Below are 16468 nucleotides of genomic sequence, written 5' to 3' on the forward strand. Positions count from 1 at the left end.
TCCCTGGTGCCTTTTGAGCTACTGCCCCAGTGCTGGAGCTCAGAATGAGTGAGTCCATCAGCAAGTAAGTCCGGGTGTGGGCCTTTTAAGAGTAACACCTGGGACTATGGCAGCTCTCCGTTTCACTCAGCCACCATCTCTGCTGGTTTTCACAGCCAGAAATTATGGGGACATCGCTTCCTGGCACTGAAACCCTGGGGATGTGGGGCGGGGGCCCCTCACTCCTCAGGGGAAACCTTTGCAGCCAAGATGTCCTTAGCATGTTTTAACCACTACATGTGGGTGTAGGGCCAGCCATTTCTTCGTCCCCACCCCTTCTACCAGTTTCTCTATATCTTTCTTTATAGGACTTCAGGCACTTCTCAGTGATGGTGGTTCTGTAGTTTAGTTGTAAGTTTGATGAGGTCATGGGAAGAGGTGAGCATAGCGTTTACCTACTCTGCCATCTTGACCTGAAGCCTCTCTCCATTTAACTTAATTTAGTTTAAATTTCAGTTTCTTAAATAGTTTTTTAACCATAGTGTCTGTAATTTTGTTAGACTTTAACAGAAGCTAATGAGAAAATTGAAATTCAGAATCAAGAAATGAGAAAAAATCTAGAAGAGTCCGTACAGGAAATGGAGAAGATGACTGATGAATATAGTAGAATGAAAGCTGTTGTACATCAGACAGATAATATAATGGACCAATTAAAGAAAGAAAATGATCATTATCGGCTTCAAGTAAGTATTCCTGTTGGACTAACTTATTTGTGCAGACTTCATATTGCCTCATTACTCTTTATTTGAAACTAGATGGTATTTTAACTTTCTAGGACATGAATTTTTGTCTTGTGCTATAATATGTCATTTTATACTGTAGTATGTTGCTGGGTTGATACATTTGTTCATATGTGTTTCTCTAATTCCCTTACACATACCTCATAATTCTTGCCATGTAGAGTACATAGGTGATACCTGAATGAATGTGTAGATAGATAACAGTCCTGCAAAGGTAGGAACTATGGGAATTTTTCTACTAAAGACTCTTAGAAGTTATATGGACCATAAAGTTTAATTTTACACTATAAAATAAATATACTATGAATAGCAAAGAAACCAATACGTTGTTCACTACTTACATGAGGTTAAACTTATTTAAGGAAATACAGTAATGCTTACAAATATAATTCTCTAGTAATGAAAACTAAGTATACAACTGTAAAGATGCAGAAACCACTAAATGTCAACACTTACTACAGTACTGCTCCAATAATGAATATGCATTTTAGTATATATACATATATGTGTATGCACGTGCAGGTTGTGTATGTGTAATGCATGTGTAAATATTCATAAATAATAAATGTATGTATATATATTGCACTGATTTTCAACATTTTTTGAAATAATTGTTTCCTTTTAGGTTCAGGAGCTTACAGATATTTTGAAAGCAAAAAATGAAGAAGATGATCCAGTCATGGAAGCTGTTAATGCAAAAGTAGAAGAATGGAAGGTGCTTTTTTCAATTGATATAGTGTCATTTTCATTTGTAGTTTAAGTTTCAATTTTTTAGTCTTTAGTTTTCTTTAAAGGCCTCATAATCATTAATGACATTTTTATTAGGCATTTTAAAAAGTGTATTAAATAACTCTAAGGACCGTCCTGCATGGTGGTCTAGCTTATTTGTTATTGAATGAGCTCCTCCATATCAATGAGTTAAACTCGAAACTAAACTTTTTGATAGAAATCTAAGTCTAAAATATAATATATTTATCATCTAAAATAGATAATTCTAAATAGAATTTATTTTTTTTACATAAGTCATAGTTACCTTGTATACATTAGTTCCATATTAAATTTTAGTTTAGAGTCAGCTTTTCTGACTTGCCCTCTGTGTCAGATTAATCAAACTATTGGCATCAGTGGGAATGAGAGTAAGGAAAGGGATCTTTCAGAATTACCTGACATATCTTTTCAAAGGACCCTTTCTCCTCACCACTCCAACCCCAGCTCCATCCCCCAGCCTATCATATCAGAAGCTAGGATTGTAAGAATATATATTTTCATAAAAGTCTGAAATGATTCGGTATAAATAGTTGTAATTATGAAAGCTATCACCTTTATAGTCTATGTTTCCAGCAGTCCACATTAAAACTTATTGACTGTTAAAATTGATTATCTGGGGAAGTGAGATAATCTATATTTTGAATAAAAGCAGTAAGTCTGAAAATGAGGCTTATAGAGTCAATTGAAGGTCAGTAAACTGTCTGTAAAAGGCCAGGGAGTAAATATTTTAGACCCTCTGGTCTCTAGTATAAATACTTACCTCTGCTATTACAGCATAGATAATACATAAATGAAAAAGCATGGTTCTTTTCCAATAAATCTTTTAAAAGACAGGTAGCAGGCCATATTTGACCTGCAAGCCCTAGTTTACCAACCCTTGGGAAAAAAATTTGTTTTACCATATTTTATTTTGGAGAGAGAGATGGTAGCAAAGGTATTCTTCTGCACTTTGTTTTTACTTAATATCTTTTTTAAAAGCATTATTTTATATCAGTGCATATCGTATTGTATTGTTCTTTTTAGTGGCTGCATCATTTTTCTTTGTAGATACGTTACTTAATTGATTTCCTTTTGTGTGACATGTAGGAGATTTCCAATTTTGCTGTTGGAAACAGTGTTTTAATGAATATCTTTGCATGTTCGTTATTTTGAAAATGTATATATGTAGAATAAATTGCTACAAGTATAATTGTTATATATACTGTAGGTATATTCTTCTAGTTTGTCACTTGTGTGCTTAATGATATTTTTTGCTATGAAGTATTTTTTTATGTATATATTGTGTAGTTAAATTTATTATATTTTTATGGCTTTGGTTTTTGCATCATAATTAGAAAGGATTCTGAATATAACATTGTTTTGTCATATTTTCTTCTAGTATCTTCTAGTTTAATTTTTTACATTTCCATCTTTGAAGTAGTGAGATATGGATGAACTAACTAGGCAAGTTTGTTGTCCAAAACAATAGTTTATCATTCTCCTACAGAAATACAGTTCCATTTTTATTAAATACAAAACTCCCGTTGAATTAGAATGTATTTTAGGACAAACATTGAACTATGTCTTACTATATTACATGTGCCTAATGTAGTGGCTTGCACTACTCGATATATGTAATAAAATCTTTTGAAGTTTCTTAACACCATCCAGACCTATAAAATAATTCGAATTAAGTTTCAAGTTAGAAAAAGATTGATCTTTTACATTGATTAATCTATTGTCTAACCATGTGCACTTGTTTTAATTAATTGTTATGTTCACATGTTTGCGAAAGCTCTTCTCATTTTTCCATTTTTAGACTCTTCCTTATAAACGTGCTTTTAATACAAATTATAGAAATAGTTCTTAAAATATTTGTTACTGGATATGTATTAAATTTATAAATTAATTTATAGATTGACGTTAATATTTAGTCTTACTAGCGGAGAACACAAGATACTAAAATTGAGGTATAATTGACACAACATTATATTACTTTCAGGTATACCATGTAATGGTTTGATATTTGTATATATAGCAAAGTGATCATCACCACAGTAAGTCCAGTTAACATCCGTCACTATACATAGTTACAATTTTTTTTCTTTTGATAAGAACTTTCAAGATCTCTCCTAGCTGTTTTCAAATATGCAGTCCGATATTAAAAAAAACGATAGTTAGATGCCAGGAAATAGGTGGCAATGCCTTAACCATATGCATGTTGTCAGGCCCGAGGGCCTCTTCCATCTTTGTCAAGGGGAGGGCTTATCACCTCTCCTTTTATACAACACTACAAGATACCTTTATATCTAAAGAAGCAAAATATTTTATGCTTCTTGGTGGCATCTTAAAGTTTTCTTTATAAAGATTACTTGTACAAAACTTTTTGTAATTGCATGGAGGTATTTATAACTTCTTGTTTTAGGAATAGGTTTTGAAAGCTTGAGATCATTTAAAAGTTGAATTCCTAAAAATGCAAAAATTAGTGTATATTTTTGAATCACTTTTATTTGAACTTCAGGTTGTACATATGAAAGGAGCAGTGATTATTTCAGTAGTTCCTGATACTTTCTCACTTGAAATAATTTTATTGCCTGTGTTTTCTTGAAGTCCCCTAATGGTATATGTTAATAGAGTATTTATCATAAATGAGGAATGGTGTATTCATTTTCTTCTTATGTAACAGATTCCATTTTGTTTATTTCTAGTTAATTTTGTCTTCTAAAGATGATGAAATTATTGAGTATCAGCAAATGTTACATAACCTGAGGGAGAAACTGAAAAATGCCCAGCTTGATGCTGATAAAAGTAATGTTATGGCTCTGCAACAGGTAAAACCTTCTCAAAATTCATTTTATCAACCAGTTTATTACAGTTGGCAATGAAACTTTGAACTAGTCTTACTATGTCACCTGTTCCTAATGTAGTGGCTTGCACTATTGAATATATAATAAAATCTCTTGAAGTCCTGTGAAAAATTTAGAATTAAGTTTCAAGTTAGGGACAGAGTTATTTTGAGTATTTTTCTACTTTGAGGCAGATAATACATTCATTGTGTAGATTTGGATAATTTTAACTACGTAAGAATTTCATTTTTAGTGCAAATATGTTCATATAGAAATAAATTAATTTTCATTATCTGTGCTCTGTACAATGTAGTCCAAAAGAAAGAAGGAAATTTGGGAAGTATTTGGTGAATAAAAACGATTTCAAGGCACAATATTTTTGAATGTGGTACTGCAGGGTTAGTAAAAACGTAAGTGGAGTAAGAGAGACGGCACAGGGCAAAACACACAAAATGGTAAAAAGATGGAATTGGATGGATGATGAGGAAAAGCAACATAAAGGAGTCATAAGAAGCCACAGATGTTAGAGAGTTCTAGAATTCCTATTTTCTGAGTGTTAGCCATTATATCATCTTTAAGTATTAGAGTGACAGCAGTGTACCTAACATGTAGTGCAGTTGAGGTATACAAAACAGTAAAAGGCATAGTTTTGACCCGCAAAAAATACATTCTACAGTCTTGTTAAAAAAGCAAGACCTACCTTTTTTCTTACTTATAAAATATGTTAATATTCATAAAGAGATGATATGTAATATTGAAAAATATTTTATAGGGTATACAAGAACGAGATAGTCAAATTAAGATGCTCACTGAACAAGTAGAACAATATACAAAAGAAATGGAAAAAACCACTTCTATTATTGAAGATTTGAAAAACGAGCTCCAAAGAAACAAAGGTAATTGAATATTTTGTAAGTATATAGTTAGTTTATATACTGTTACATTTTAAAAGTATTTTATTTTTATTAAAATAAAATCATGTCACGTCAATAGATATATTATTGATTTTTTTCTATTTGAATTTTATCACATTTTCAAAAAATGGTATGATATTATTAACTACTTTACATGTATTATTAGTGTTTAACATTGTCAATGATGGAGATATTTTCTGTAATTTTTCTCTGATGAAAATAACATTAACCTCTATTACCAGATTGGCTATATGAAAGAAATAAAAAAATGGTGATATAATCGAATATATTTATTTAACTCTCTTTTCATAATGAACATACTAGAATGGAAGACAATAAGATTTTGATCAATGTAGCAGCATTGCAGATAGTTTTCAGAAGTGATTTGACTTGTCATTATTTGAATTATCCTTACCCAACTTAATATCACATTGTCCCTATCCTGGGTCATAATACCTTGCCTAACTCTTCTTATCCTCTGAATATAAGCCTGTAAACCTCAGTGGAAATCCACAGCACTCCATACTGTAGTTATTTGAAAGCACATTAATACAATCTATTCATAAGTTCATGATATATGTATTACAATTGCTGAAGATAAAAAATAAGGCACAAAGGGAAACCACAGAGTGAATCTATGTGGGTTTTCGTAAGTGTAAGTGAAACAATGGTGGTGGTAGTTGGTGGTATGGTTGTAATTTAGATAGTGAGGCAAAAGCTTCACTGAGGAGATATCTGAACGAAGACTAAAAATGTGAGGGAGTGAACCTTGCAGATGTCCCCAAGCTGTGAGGACAGGTGCAGAGGCACTGAAGCAGGAGTGTACCAAGCATGATTGAGGAACAACAAAGAAGCCTTTATGGCTGGAGCAGTGTGAGTAAATGGGACAGTAATAGGTGACAAGATCAGAGAGGTAACCAGCGGCCATATACGGGCCGAGCAGTTCAGTGTAAGGACTTGGGCTTTTAAGTGATAAGGGATGCCAAAGAAAGTTGCTGAAGACAGGAGTGATACAATTTGCCTTAGGCTGTGTCTGCTTTAAGAGTATCAGAGTGGTAAGAACAGAAGTGGGAGACCTATTATAAGGCTATTGTACTAATATTAATAATGATACTAATAATAACAACCTCTGGAGAGAGGTGATGGTAGCTTAGAGCATGATAATAGCAGTGCAGTTATTAGATGTGGTCAGTTCTGGATGTATTTTGAAGGTGATAGAAATGGAATTTGCTGACAGATCAGATATAGGATGTGAGAGAGAGAGTTATTAGGACTTTTAGTCTGAACACTGAGGAGGGCTGTGGAAAGATAAAGGTTCAGAGATGGTCAGGTACTTAGTTAAACAGGACATGCTAAGTTTAAGATGCTTCTTAGACATCCACGTGAAAGTGTTAAGTAGGTACTTGTACATACAAGTCTGAGGTTCAGGAGAACAATCTAGGCTATGTGTATAAAAATGATAGTTGAAATCATGAGGCTGGTTGAGATCATCAAGGGAGAAACTGTTAGTTAAGAAGTAAAAACTCTAAAGACTGAGCCCTGGAATACTTTTACTTTAGCGGCTGAGGCGATGAAAAGAACACCCAAAGGAGAATGAAAAGGAATGGCCAGAGGGATGGGAGGAAAACCAGGCGCATGCAGAGTCCTACAAGCCACGTAAGGAATGTAATCGAGGCAGAGAATAAGCAACTGTGGTCAGAGCTGTATTTGTTGCTGCTGACAAGTCAGTATGAACACTGGGAATCATCTGACCATTGGATTTAGCATGGCCATTTTTGGTTCAAGAGAAAATGGTTCAAGAAGAAATAGAACAAATGTAGAGACTCTTGAGGACTTGTTTCTATGAAGGAAAGGAGAAAAATAGAGTGGTTGCTTGAGGGGGAAGAAGGGTGAAGAAAGTATATTTCTTTTTAAAATGGGAGAAATAGTCATGTTTCTAGGTTAATAGGAAAGATCCATTAAAGAAGAATCAGTTGATGAACTTGAAGCAGGGGAGAGAGAGAACTTCTGGAGCAATGTCCGCAGAAGGCAGTGGGATGGTAAACTGGTGTCGCGGTGCAGTAGTCAGCCTTAGGAGCAGAGTTCAGCCGTGGTAACAGGAGCGGGTGGCTGGGCAGATGCCCTCATGGTGAGAGCCTGTAGAACTTCTCTGTTGATGCTTCTGGTTTCTCAGTGAACAGGAAGCAAGGTTCTCAGCTGAAAGTGTGGATAAGGGAAGACATATCAGACATTTGAGAAGAGAGTAGAAAGAGAAAGTATGAAGTGGTCATCTGGAAGAATGAATAGACTGGGGAGATGTAGTGTGATTGTTGAGCAGCATTAAGGCCCACATATTATGTATTAGAATTATGCTTTAACATCTTCAACGACTTGAAAACAATGATTGATGTTATGGTTTTTGCATGTCCTAGCCACCAGGAGAGTAAGTGACAGTTGATCTCTGCTATTGAATAAGGAAGGGGTCTTACCTAATGACACCTTAGTCAGTCAGTCCATAGTCACAGATGGTGTGTAATTTATAAACATGACAGCTAATGATGTTCTCCCTTCATTGGCTAGGATTAGATTTAGCTATCAGAGACAGATCTGCAAATGCTGGCAAAATCAAGATAGAAATTTATTCTCACTTGTGCAGTGGCCTAGAATTAGGAAATTCCAATTTGAAGTAGAAGGGTGTTGCCTTCATCTGCCTCATCCTAAGTGGAGCTTTACCTTCACATCCACATCCCAAACAGCAAGATGGAGGCAGAGGGGGCAAGAGGCACAGGGCACGTACTGAAGCATAGGCAGGTAAATACCGTGGACGGCCATGTGGAAGAAAGGGAGGGTATGTCCCGGGGACAACACAGCCTCTGGCATTCTCCAGGAAGGCTATTGGCTCCAGAGAGCAGGGCTTGTTTCTGATACACATGTGATCTCCCACACTAGTGCAAATGCCTGTGCATAAGTATGTGCCCTGTAAATCAGTAGATGTTAATTATGGATGAATATCAGAATGGTTTGTGTCAATAAATTTTAAATACAAGTAGGGAATTTTTTTTTTTTTTGCTGTTAGGATTAAGGTTAGCTGCAGGTGACAGAAAATCAAATGTAACAATGGTTAAATAGGATAAAAAGTGTATTTTTCCATGATATAAACAAAGTTAAGGCAACTAGTTGAGGTTTAGTGTGAGAGCTGCACAGATACCAGGTATCGGGCCCCCTGTATCTTGTTACTCTGCCTGTCTCAGCATGTGGTTTCCATCTCATGTTCTAAGAAGACTGAGTTCCAGCCTCAATATTCCTATTCCAGCTGGCAGGAGGGAGGAGGGAGAAAAGAAAGATTCTCTTCTTTCCTTTAAAAACATTTCTTGATATATGCACATGGCCTTTCTGTTTACATCCCATTAGTCACGTGACCACACATAGCAGCCGGAGTATAAATGGAAATTTAATGTTTATTTCAAGTGGCTGTGTGTCCAACTGAAAATCCATAGTTCTGTTACAGTAGACAAACGGTAGGTTGAATATTGGGAGCATAAACCTAGCAGTCTTTCCCACAATGATCATTCTGTGTAAATCAGTGCTTTGTAATCTTTTATAATCCATACCCCTTCAGCTAAGAAGATTTTATTGAACTTTACTTTTTTAGTTTGTTTTGTTAATGAAAGCAAATCATAACTTTATTGTACAAATATGAAATTATAGTATTAAAGTGATGTTTTTAGTGATATACTTCTTTTCCTGCTCCCCATTTGGAACCAGTGATTTAAAGGAATAAGTAGTCAATTCAATTCATTTATGGTTTTTATTTTTACTCTGTAGGAACTTCAGCACTTTCTCAACAGACTCATTGTATGAAAATTCAGTCTAAGATTCAAATTTTAGAAGAGAAGACTAAAGAGGCTGAGAGAACAGCTGAACTGGCTGAGGCTGATGCCAGGGAAAAGGATAAAGAACTAGTTGAGACTCTGAAGCGATTAAAAGATTACGAATCGGTATGTATTTTTATCTTGTCAGTCAAGGAGTTTAGAATTATTCTTGCCACTCGGACTGTTCTTTGCCATTTCCGAGTACTGTTGAAAAACTTTCCAAAAGTATCTTGTCATAAAGGTTATCCTAATTGACTCATGCTAAGCTATTCGAACTTTTGAGTAGCATTTACTTTTTGGCAGGAGAAGGGTTTTCAAACGAGTATGTCAGGTGATCAGTTTTGGTCAGGCAGCAGGATTAGATTCTTTGAATCTGTCATTCTGCCACCATGTAGATGTGACACCACTGGTTAGTTTGATAAGTTAGAACAGGGGCAGTTCTATTGCCTACCATACCAACACAGGCTTATTTTGTGTGTTTCATATTTTTAAATCTGATTACCACGAAGTCAGGCAACTGATGACATACATATTCTAATGATATCGCTGATTCACCCTTACTATTTATTTTGTGAAGTGTTTTACGTGTAATATTCTGAGCCACTTTGCCATTCGGGCACTGTACTGGGGAGTTTCAACTGCTCCATTTTCTATCATTGTTATTGGACTTGTTTTTTAAAAGCACAATAAGAAACACAGTGTAGAGATGTAAATCTTAGGTATATGTGCATGTCCCCTCAGACTTAATAAGAAAGTACATTCATGAATTTGATAATGTATTCAAATAAACCATGTTATATTTAAATTAGATTGAATTTTTTTTTTTCAGGGAGTATATGGTTTAGAAGATGCTGTTATTGAAATAAAGAATTGTAAAAACCAAATTAAAATAAGAGATCGAGAGATTGAAGTATTAACAAAAGAAATCAATAAACTTGAGATGAAGATCAATGATTTCCTTGATGAAAATGAGGCACTCAGGGAGCGTGTGGGTAAGTTATCCTTTAAGATATATGTCGTTTGCTCAATCCTAATTGTCCAGTCATTTTTAGTTTTTCTTCTTGTTTGTTTATTATTTTTAAATAGTTGAACTTTTTTTTTTTTTCAAATAAATTCTTCTGAAAAATATTTAAAACAAATAAAAGTGGAGCTACTCTGATTGAAGCGGGATTGGGGATTTGATGGGGTTGGGACTGTGAATGGGCAGGCATGGAGTACTACTTTATGCAGTCCAGGATCTCCTCAGTAATAACTGCTTGTTTAAAAAATGAAAGTCTACTAAGTTAATACCACATTTTAGAAGTTAACCCTTAAGTGATTTTTCACGAAAAGTAGGGTCCATCTGAACCATGTTAGTTTGCAAAATGCTCTTGTTTGAGATGAATTTATGAGGACATTTAGAAATGCTGTTTCAACTTTTTGAAGACTTTTAAGTACTTGACTTTTGTAATTTACTGATTATAAGAAGTAATTAGTAAATATAGCTTGAGAGTTATATATTGATTTCAATAAATAGTTTATTAGTGAATATTACTAGTTTGAATGTTAAGTTATGACAGTCCAATCTAAATTACTACTTTAAAATGAAAATAAAGATCTAAATAATGATTTCATTATAGTTAATAAAGACCAGTTAATGCTTTCTTAGAACTGAAATGATCATCTGCTAAAAGTGTTCTCTAAACAAGTGTCTAACGAGGACCCGTAGTCACACCAGGACCTCAGGTTAGACTTCTGATAACTTTCCCTATCAGGTCATAGCCAAATCCAGTCTAGAAGTTACTAAAGACGACTGAGCCATCCAGATAGCTGTCACATGCACCAGATTTTCTGCCCTTTAAAGGCTGCAAAGTTTGGTTCATAATTACTTGAGACAACCTTGATATCTGGTTGTCAGAGCACAGCTGCTGAAGTAATAGGAAGCTAGGTGACGGGCACACTGGGAGACACGTTTTTACAAATGAATAATATGTGTAAAATATTTACTGTTCCTTTCGCTAGAGAATCGTTTTTGCAGATGATCATTTTAATTCTAAGGAAACATTAACTGGTATTTATCAAATACAATGAAATCATTATTTAGATAATAGTCCTGATATTGATATTAATAATGACTACTATGTGCCAGGCACTGCACTGAGTATTTTATTTAGGTTAATTTTATTAAACCCCTGACAAGAAACCAAAGCAAAAATACACATGGTATTATCCCTACGACTTACTTAATAGTTGAAAGTGGGAATTGAACCCAATTCTGTTTTATTCCAAAACTTCTCTTCTGAATTACTACATTTATAGTACCTCTATTACAGCCAAACACAGAGAAAAAAACTGATCCTAATATGTTTTTGTCATAAACATCTGGGAAATTCTTGCATAAACTGGAATTCTGTTTGAATTCTTGCAATTCTTGAATTCTTGCAATTCAAACATCTGGGAAATTCTTGCATAAACTGTACCCCACTCTTTAGTGATGCTGAATAAATAAATTATAACCATTTGCTTGGGGATGACTAGTTGTTATATGAAGTTTTTGTAATTAATTTGAACGTTGAAAGGTTTTAATCATATTACTTTATATTTTAGGCCTTGAACCAAAGACAATGATTGATTTAACTGAATTTAGACATAGTAAAAGGTTAAAACAGCAGCAGTACAGAGCTGAAAACCAGATTCTTTTGAAAGAGGCAAGTACATTAGTCAATTGGTTCTTTTCCTGCTTGAATTAAAAAAAAAAAACTAATAGTTTATACTTTGTAGATTGAAAGTCTAGAGGAAGAACGACTTGATCTGAAAAGAAAAATTCGCCAAATGGGTCAAGAAAAAGGAAGAAGAATTGCCACTTCAGGTATACTCAATTATTTCAAACCTTTAATAGAATCATTGGCCCCCTCTTCCTTCTTCTACCACCACCCCCTTACCCTCTGGTAACCACTGACCTGTTGTCTGTGTGTATGATTTTTTGTGTGTGTGGGTGTTTGTCTTGTTCGTTTGTTGCTTTCAGTTTTATATCCCACTTATGAGTGAAGTCATATGGTTCTTGACTTCTTCTGTCTGATTTAGTTCTCTGAGTATGATAATCTCAAGATCTCTCCATGTTTTTGCAAATGGCAGTATTTCATCTTTTCTTGTGTCTGAGTGATATTCTATTGCATATATGCACCACATCTTCTTTATCCAATCATCTATCTAAGGGCACTTTGGTTGTTTCCATTGTCTTGGCCACTGTACATAATGCTGCAGTGAACATAGGGGTACATATATCTTTACAGATAAATGTTTTCAGATTTTGGGGGTAGATACCCAGAGGAGGGATTGCTGGGTCGTATTATGTGGTAATGCAAAGAGAACTGACTCTGGGTGGTACGCACAATGTAATGTATAGATGACGTGTTATAGAAATGTACATTTGAAAACTATATAATTTTAAGAACCAATGTCACTGCAATAAATTTAATAAAAATTAAAAATAAAGAATCATTGAAAAATGAATTGTCTGGATCTGAAATTTTCTGTATATTAGAAATATTATCACTATATTACCATGGTTCTGCCACAAGTTTAATAAATGAAAATAATGGTCTGATGAAGAGTATATGAATGAGTGTCATTGGGTTCAGTCCTAAATCTGAAACAGGTAAAAAAAGAAAAACAATAAAACAAGTGAACAAAAAACTTCATAATCATGGACTTTGGAAAATTTATGGTAAAGTCTCTATTAATTTCTAGACAATCCCAATATTGTGTGATTAGCAATGATCAAACTTAATAATTTTTATGTTAATATAGGTTACTATTAATATTTTCTCCTAAGAGAACTATGCATTGAAAACTTTCTTTGTATATTATTCTTTACTACATAATGTTTTGTTGAATAAAAATTAACATTTTTTGTTTGTTTATCTTACGTGATACAGAAAAGGGTTGGTTAAATTTATTAATGACTGTTGAAGACTATGGAGAAGGAATTTTTTTTTAACTTGGCCCAACTCCATAATTACCCATGAATAATAGTGTTTTTTATTTATTTATTTTTGTTTTTTAGCATTATGGTTTTTATGGTATATCAAAAAATTTCTAGAAGGGCAAAACCTCATAATTTATTAATATACTAAACAGTTTAATACATAGAATGGACAAGGAATGATAGAGAAGATAAAATTTATATTAGTTTCTCATATTAATATCTTACTAAAAGTGAGTTAAATCAAAGGGTTGTATAGGCTACATGTGGATCAAGGATTTTGGAAATAATTATTCTACCTTTTGTTTGAGCTAAAACTTGATTCTAGTTTTTAAGAATTAAACTATTAGAATAATAGGAGAGTTATTTTTATGTTTCTAATTTGTTATATCTTCTATATGTAGGAACTGTTGAGGACTTAAACTTAACAGAAAACCTTTCTCAAGAGAATAGAATGGGAGAAAGAAAATTTGATTTCATGAGCCTCAAAAATGTGAGTGAAGCACAATCAAAGGTAAACAGTATTTGCTATGTCAAAGAGAATAAAGAAAATGCTATCAGTTCTTTCATTTTTGCCCCATTATCTTATTTTGGACATTGCTTCTTTTTATAGTTGTTAAATTAAAAAAAATGTTTTCTTATTTAAATAACCTGTTGATTCAAAGATTGATTAATGAGACATTATTTACTTTGAATACAGATTAGGAGTTCAGATAAAATAGAGCTGCTGCATAGGAGAGCATCATTCAGTATTCCACAGTCACATGAGAAAGAGTCAGAAGAGAATATGACCATAGGATCATTATCAAGAATGTTATCGGAAATTCATCATAGTGTAGAAAGTGAAGTGGATCCTTTTGTCTCTTTAACTGGACATTCTTCATCTATACAAGTAAAAAATAATAATTCACTTCCAGAAACTATTATAATAAGGGAGATTTTTACAGCACCATGTCTACAATCGTTAGGAAATCTAGAATCGTTAGTCAATACCTTCAGTAGGGACAGTCATGAAGAAATAAACGACAACTTGTACTCTCTTTCTGACAACTCTATGCAGAAAGTATCAAGAAGCCATCAGGCCCTTGAGAAGACTAATTTCACACAAAAAAGCAATTCATCTTTACAAGCCTTATCAACAGCTTCAGATTTAATGCAGAAGTTATCACTTAGGCAAAAATCTGCAATATTTTGTCAACAAATTGATGATAATAAAACTGATATGGATAAAACACAAGTAGCAACATCAGAAGATGAACAGGTTCATCCCCAAATACAATATGCGGATACCAGTTTGAAAGAAGACATAAGAGAAAGTGAATTACCCTTACAGGCAGAGATTTTGAAAAGTACAGTTGACGTTAATCTTCCAGACCATCTGCCTATTACTGCCCAATCACAGTTATCTCAAATAGATCCACTTGAAAACCTTATAGAACAGCTGCGGGGAGAACTAGTATTTCTTAGATCTCAGGTGAAATTTCCTCCAAATTATGTTCCTGGGATTGCTTTTTCATTAACACTTTTTTTGATTACTTCTCTAACAAAGTTCTATAAGTAGTAATTATAATAAGATTTTTTCATGTTCGCACATTAACACTAAATTATGCACATTCTATTTTTTAAAATTCTAAAAATGCAATACATTTGATGGGAACTCATTGGCTTGCCTAATTTATTAAATATTTCTTTAGAATGAAGTCATAGCACAGGATTTATTGATCAAGGATGCACAGAGTAGAAATGCAGAAATAGAACTTGAACATCATAGGAGCCAGGCAGAGCAGGTAGGGTAAAGGCAGACCATCAAAACAGGTGATCGTGGTACTAAAGACAAAAACCTTCATTATATGTTTGCTTTTTGCCATGGGTGTGGGGGGAGGGAGGAGATGGGAGGGGGATCACCATCTGCTTTACATTTTAGATTTTATTTGATTTTTATGACGGCTGCTATGTCTCTATAGCTTTGGTATGTTAAACCTCAGTTGATCAAACTTTTTTAAAACTTCGAAACTGTAAATTATTGTGATAATTTTATTAAAAAAAATTTTATTTTCTTTATGTTTTGTTCAGAATGAATTTCTTTCAAGAGAACTAATTGAAAAGGAAAGAGATTTAGAAAGAAGTAGAACAATAATAGCCAAATTTCAGAATAAATGTAAGTTACTATTATCTCTTATTTTTCTATACTTATTTATCCTATAGTGAAAATCATGAATCTGAAAGGACTTTGAAACATTCTCTGTTTTCTAATGTGTTTTAGCCTTAATTACCTCCATAATGTATAGATGTTATTTTTTCTCATTCATCCTTTTGGTTTGCCTTGCTATATTTATTTTCAGAGAATGTTCTTAGTCTGAATTTTTTGTGATCATAAATATTTTATTTCTTTTGTTTTTTAATGAAAGTAAACAAATTTTTAAAAATGTAATATAAAGTGAAGGCAAATTATGCTTATGATTTATTTCTTTGAGCTTTGAGATATGTATATGCATATAATTTCAATAGACGTATAATTTAACTCAACTATATAATACATTGGATTTATAGTTGAACTTTTTTTGTATATTTATTTGCATTTGTTCTTTACAAATGGTACTTTTACTGTATATGAAATATTTGTCATCTATATAAAATACTGTAAATTGTGAAAAAGATTTATTCATTCAATAAGAAAAATATGTCATTTTAGTAAAAGAATTAGTTGAAGAAAATAAACAACTTGAAGAAGGTATGAAAGAAATATTGCAAGCTATTAAGGAAATGCAGAAAGATCCTGATGTTAAAGGAGGAGAAACATCTCTAATTATCCCTAGTCTTGAAAGACTAGTTAATGTAAGTTATTTTTTCATATTAATGGTTTCATTGCCCTTAAAGATGTTGTTCCACTGTGTACTGGTCTCTATAGTTTCTGATGACACATTTACTATTATTTGAGTTATTGTGTATGTAAAGTGTATTTTTTTCTCAGGCTGCTTTCAAAACTTTATGTTTGATTTTTACCAGTTTGACAGTAATGTGCCTAGGGTGTGTGTGTGTGTGTGTGTGTGTGTGTGTGTGTGTGTGAGAAATGTGTGTATGCATTTATATATGTGTATATGTATCTTGTTTGGGGTTTGCTGAGCTTCTTGAATCTACTTACTTGTACTGTTCACCACAATTGGGAAGTTTTCCACCATTAATTTCTTCAATTATTTTTCTTCCCCATTCTCTCTGGGACTATAGTGAAACATGTTAGACCTTTTGATATTATCCATAGGTCCTTAAGACTCTATTCTTTTTTTTTCCCTTAATTTTTTATCTTTTTTCTCCTAATTAAATAACTGATACTAATTTTCTTTGAGTTCACTGATATTTTCTTCGGTCA

General features: G+C 33.2%; 1 protein-coding gene and 1 non-coding gene across 17 annotated transcripts in view; one reads left to right on the top strand and one right to left on the bottom strand.

Moving 5' to 3' along the window:
- Positions 1-16468, top strand: part of CEP290 (centrosomal protein 290) — an 88960-nt gene that overhangs the window by 14523 nt on the left and 57969 nt on the right. For 14 of the 16 annotated variants that reach the window (XM_074325313.1, XM_074325318.1, XM_074325316.1 and 11 more), the window contains 11 exons: positions 540-722; positions 1405-1494; positions 4235-4357; positions 5145-5268; positions 9091-9263; positions 9967-10129; positions 11724-11824; positions 11898-11985; positions 13506-13615; positions 15175-15259; positions 15794-15936. In XM_074325313.1, coding sequence (XP_074181414.1) covers positions 540-722; positions 1405-1494; positions 4235-4357; positions 5145-5268; positions 9091-9263; positions 9967-10129; positions 11724-11824; positions 11898-11985; positions 13506-13615; positions 15175-15259; positions 15794-15936 — 1383 coding nt within the window. Of the gene's footprint in view, positions 1-539; positions 723-1404; positions 1495-4234; positions 4358-5144; positions 5284-9090; positions 9264-9966; positions 10130-11723; positions 11825-11897; positions 11986-13505; positions 13616-15174; positions 15260-15793; positions 15937-16468 lie in introns of those variants that run through there. The other 2 variants (XM_074325319.1, XM_074325323.1) reach the window with 2 other exon arrangements.
- Positions 3692-3817, bottom strand: LOC141570301 (U6atac minor spliceosomal RNA). The gene has a single exon (XR_012494306.1). It is a non-coding gene; the product is annotated as a U6atac minor spliceosomal RNA (small nuclear RNA).

This window comes from Rhinolophus sinicus, linkage group LG02, assembly GCF_036562045.2.
Source record: "Rhinolophus sinicus isolate RSC01 linkage group LG02, ASM3656204v1, whole genome shotgun sequence".
NCBI lineage: Eukaryota > Metazoa > Chordata > Mammalia > Chiroptera > Rhinolophidae > Rhinolophus > Rhinolophus sinicus.